The sequence below is a fragment of the Megascapheus bottae genome, chromosome 3 (genome assembly GCF_031878675.1).
Source record: "Megascapheus bottae isolate mThoBot1 chromosome 3, mThoBot2.hap1, whole genome shotgun sequence".
Classification (NCBI taxonomy): domain Eukaryota; kingdom Metazoa; phylum Chordata; class Mammalia; order Rodentia; family Geomyidae; genus Megascapheus; species Megascapheus bottae.
In genome coordinates, this window is record NC_143511.1 from 35838817 (window position 1) to 35843471 (window position 4655).

General features: G+C 61.6%; 1 protein-coding gene across 1 annotated transcript; it reads left to right on the forward strand.

Moving 5' to 3' along the window:
- Positions 1 to 948: 948 nt before the first annotated feature.
- Positions 949 to 4419, forward strand: Barx1 (BARX homeobox 1). The gene is made up of 4 exons (XM_090329094.1): positions 949 to 1223; positions 2950 to 3241; positions 3326 to 3410; positions 3788 to 4419. The coding sequence occupies exons 1-4, from the start codon at positions 1001 to 1003 to the stop codon at positions 3950 to 3952; spliced, it is 765 nt and encodes a 254-aa protein (XP_090185220.1). The 5' UTR covers positions 949 to 1000; the 3' UTR covers positions 3953 to 4419.
- Positions 4420 to 4655: the final 236 nt, after the last annotated feature.

The window sequence follows — 4655 nt, forward strand, 5'->3', positions numbered from 1 at the left end:
CGGGCTGATATCTCAGATTCGCAGTTCATGCAAATCCTGAAAGAGGGAACGCTTTCTTTTTGGGAGTAACTCAAAGAGAAATGAGGCCCTGCATAGTACAGTGAGATGGAGAAGTTTGGGGATGAAGGTACACAGGTGCGAATTACGCCCCTGCCCATGGCTGCACCCCTGCGGAGGGAATTTACAAGGTTCTGCCCTGCCTGGGAAACTGCGAACCTGCCACCCCTTTCCCAGAGCAAGTGAACGGTCACGGTGCCTCCTCTTCCCCACCACTCGGGCTCCCAACCTCCCCTACTCCCAGCCTAAGCCGCTGCGTCCGGAGCTGTCCGACCTCCCCAGTGTCCCCTCGCTTCGCCACGCCCTGCCCAGTCGGCCTGTGCTCCCCTGCACGTCGCAGCGCGCTGACTCCCGCACCGCTCTCCGTCCCGGCTCACGCCCCGCGGGCCTCCAGGGAACCTCAGAGTCCTGTGTGTTACCATTAGGTGACCCCGTCTGTCTCCCTCAGAATCTCCTCTCACCTCTCATCCCGGATCCCTCCGCCTCCCATTTCTTGGGGGTCTCCTCCGCGGAGCTCTCCCGCTCTCCTTCCACGGTGTGGGCTGGGATCGTCTTCCTCAGTCTCGGTCCGTCGGCCCTTCTCCCTCCTCCCTCCACCTTTCTCAGTTCCCTCCCTCCGGCTCGGCCTACGGGGGGGGGGGGGCGGTGGCATGGGGCGGGGCAGGGCGGGCGGGGCGGGGCGGTGACGCGGGGCTGGCCCGGCAAGAGGCGCGGCTGCTCCGGGCGGGGGGCGCAGTCCCGGGTCCGACTGGCCGAGCCCCGCGCGCCCCGCCCGCGCCCTGCGCCTCCGCCCGGCCAGCCGGCGGGGGAGGGGGCATGAGCCGGCGCCCGCGCGCCGCCGCCGGGAGCTGCGGGCCGGCCTAGAGCCCCGCGCGGGCCCTGAGTCCCGAATTCAGCCACTGTCCCCGACCAGCGCGCCCGGGGCGCGTCCGCCGGCGCCGTGATGCAGCGGCCCGGGGAGCCGGGCGTCGCGCGCTACGGCCCTCCCGAAGGCTGTGCGGACCACCGGCCGCACCGCTACCGCAGCTTTATGATCGAGGAGATCCTCACGGAACCGCCGGGACCTAAGGGCGCTGCGCCGGCCGCTGCCGCCGCCGCCGCGGGCGAGCTGCTCAAGTTCGGTGTGCAGGCGCTGCTGGCGGCGCGTCCCTTCCACAGCCACCTAGGTACGTGCTGAGGCCGGGGGCGGGTGGGGGGGGCTGGGCTTGGCGGGAGGGGGAAAACCGACTCCGGGTGCCCGAGGTCCACCTTCCTCCCCTTGGGCTCCAGAGTCGACCCAGGGCACGTACGTGTGCGCCCACCACTCTGGAAGGTTGCAGGCACTGTGCTGTACAGAAACCAGGCCTCGTGCCCCTAGGCCTGGCCGTGGAAGGCATAGTTGCTCTCGGCTTCTGGGCAGCTCTATGGGCATCCTACAAAGGTTTGAGGACCGGGCCCAGAAATCAGAGTCTGCAAGTCCATCGTAGGCGCCTGACTGCTCCCCTGATCACTGTGGTTAAAAATAATAATAACATAAAAAATAAAAACAAAATGGAAAGACCGCTCAGGCCTCGAACGCCTGAGCTTTGCTGCATCCCGCTGACCAAGAGTGGCCGTGGCTGTCCAGATTCAGAAAGCTGAAGCTCTTGAAAAAGCCTTGCATCTCTGAGTGCCCAGCTGGCCCGGGCCAGCCTCGGAGCCTTCCTGGGCCCTGTGGTTTGCAGACTGTGACAAAAAAAAAAAAAAAAAAAAAAAAAAAAAAAGCCTCAGTCCCAGCGAAGATTGACTTGGGCCTGGCTTGCGGGTATATTGCCTGTCTGCCGGGCTGGACCTCTGCAGATCTGAAGTCAGTTGACCCATCTTTCAGGCCTCCGTCCTCTCTTTTATCTTTGCAGAGTTGGTAGGGAACTGACCTTGTCTTGCTGTATCCTTTCAATCAACTTCCATCCTCTTCTTGCTTTTCATTTTCCACTCTTCACCCCACCACTTCATTCTCTCTTGGACTAGGGCTGCCTCTCCACTCAAACTACTTTCCCTAACAATTTTCTTCCATCACCTCCTCGGTCTTTCTACCCACTTTACTCGGATCTTACAGGGGCTAGGACTCACCCCACAGTGAGACTCCTGAGGGGAAGGGAGGCCACATGAGCTTAGAAGGGACCCCTGCCCCATTAGCCGCCTTCCCTGCGCCAGCTCCAGTCTGAACTCGCCTTTCCAGTGGCGGTTGGGCCAGATTGCTTGTTCTGAGGCCGATCTGGAACACACCCTGCTTTGCATTTGCATTTGCTCTGTCGTTGGTAATTCGTTTTAAGCGGGCTAAAGACTTTTCTTTAGGACTAAAGAACCTAGAAATATCTTCATGGGAAATAATCTGAACAGCGAAAACAACAACGATCATTTTCGTGTTCGCCGGATACTTTTCCATTTTCAGGAAGCTCTCAACTCCACCCCGGGACGATGCTGGCCCGCGGCTGGCTGCGGCCCGGCTGGCTGAGCTTGCACAGAAGCGCGTATGTCCACACTCCAGCCTATTCTTTTTCGATTGCAAAGATGCTGATTTGGTTGGGGAAGATGCCCACCTTTCAAGTCGTGATCATTTCTCTTTGATTTGTTTTCTACGAAAGACATAACCTGTGTTTCTCGGAGTTGTGAGCGTGTTCCGGAGAAATCGGAAATTTCGGGCGCGGTTGGGGCCTGGGAAAGCCAGGGCAGATCACGGGATAACGGTGTTTTCTCCTTTCCAAACTGATGGTGGATACCCCACGTGGGAGGATTGCCCGCGCTACGGGATACAAGTCCAAGCGCCTAGCGCGAGTGGGTGGCACTGGATGAGTTCACGCGTGGCACAGCGCGCTCGGAAGGCAGAAGAGCACGGCGCAAGCTCACTGGGATCCCGTTTTCTTTTCCTCACAGCGGTGCTGAAGGCCGAGCAAGCGGCGGTGTTCAAGTTTCCATTGGCGCCCCTCGGCTGTTCGGGGCTGGGCTCCGCGTTGCTGGCCGCGGGGCCTGGGCTGCCGGGCGCAGCGGGCACGCCGCACCTGCCACTGGAGCTGCAACTCCGTGGGAAGTTGGAGGCATCGGGCCCCGGGGAGCCGGGCACCAAAGCCAAGAAAGGGCGCCGGAGCCGCACTGTGTTCACAGAGCTGCAGTTGATGGGCCTGGAGAAACGCTTCGAGAAGCAAAAGTATCTCTCCACGCCAGACAGGTAAGCGTGAGCGCAAAGCCAGGGCCAGCCGGCGACGGGAGAGTGGCCGGCCACCCTGCTGAGGACGCGCCCCGCTCATTGCAGAATAGACCTCGCCGAGTCCCTGGGTCTGAGCCAGTTGCAGGTGAAGACGTGGTATCAGAATCGGAGGATGAAGTGGAAGAAAATAGTGAGTGTTATTGGTGGCTCCGTAGGCCCTGGGTTTCTCTGATCATATCCTAGTTGTGTCCTTCCTAAAAGGTGCTCCCCCATCTTCCTCCACGGAGACCTTGGGCCTCCCGAATGTACTGACTTCTTGGTAACTGAAGTCGGCTTGCTCGCAGCAGCAGAATTAACATTCATTCCACGCCCTCTGGGCTCCCTGGCAGCTTTGATTCCCCCGGCCACACCTGCCCCCAGCAACGCTCAAATGGCCGCTGTTTTCCCGGGACTGAGGGGGGGTTGCGGGTCCCCCACTGTGCTCTGGGTGAGGTCTTGGACGCTGGGCACCCAGCCTCTTCCATCTGCGTCCTGCCTCACCACTGCCCTGACCATGTCCCCGAGCAGGTGCTGCAGGGAGGCGGCCTGGAGTCCCCGACGAAGCCCAAGGGACGGCCCAAGAAGAACTCCATCCCGACCAGCGAGCAGCTCACCGAGCAGGAGCGCGCCAAGGAGGCGGAGAAGCCGGCGGAGGCGCCGGGCGAGCCCAGCGACCATAGCCGCGAGGACTGAACTCGGCGGAGGTGGCTGAGCCCGGGGACCTTGGCGGCTGCCCGTCGTCCCCTCCGGCCTGCGGGAAGCCACGAGCTGGCCCTTCCGCGTCCTCGCAGCTGTCTGCAAACGTGCGGTTATTATTTTGATTGCGGACAATTGGGGGCCAAACAAGGAAGGACACAGACTTTGAAACCAAGCCCAGGCCCTAACCTAGGAAAGTCGAGTCCAGCGCAGCGGGAAACGACTCAGGGGTGCCCGGCTCTCCACGTGCATTCACGCCCCGCTCCTCACCCACACCACGCCCCACCTCTGGCCGCGATGCTGCCTGGCACATGCCCGCTTCCGCGCCCCAGGGACCGGGCACCATGCACCGGCCACCCCAGAGGACGCCGGGTGTCCGCTCCGCTCTGGCTCTGCCTGGGGCCGGGTCCCCGAAGTCGCTGGGACTCCTACCCCCCACACACACTCTTGCGAAGACGGTGACTTTTTTTTTTCCAATAAAATATTTTATGACACCGTGGGCCTCCGTGCGGTGGATTCCGAATCTGTTGGGGGTGGAGGGCGCGGCACGGTACGTGGGGCAGTCGCCATCGATGGTAGGATATCCTTTTCTCTGGCTCCATCGAGGTGAGATGTGCCCTGGTCAGGCGTGGCCCACCCGAGGCGAGACCGAGGCGGGATTTCGCGAACCCGATTTCATTCTGGGTTCCTGGAGCCAGCT

Coding starts and splice junctions, on each gene's coding strand:
- Barx1 (XM_090329094.1), top strand. CDS start 1,001: ATGCAGCGGCCCGGGGAGCCGGGCGTCGCGCGCTACGGCCCTCCCGAA. Junction 3,242..3,325: donor TATCTCTCCACGCCAGACAG/GTAAGCGTGAGC, acceptor CGCTCATTGCAG/AATAGACCTCGCCGAGTCCC. Junction 3,411..3,787: donor GGATGAAGTGGAAGAAAATA/GTGAGTGTTATT, acceptor GTCCCCGAGCAG/GTGCTGCAGGGAGGCGGCCT.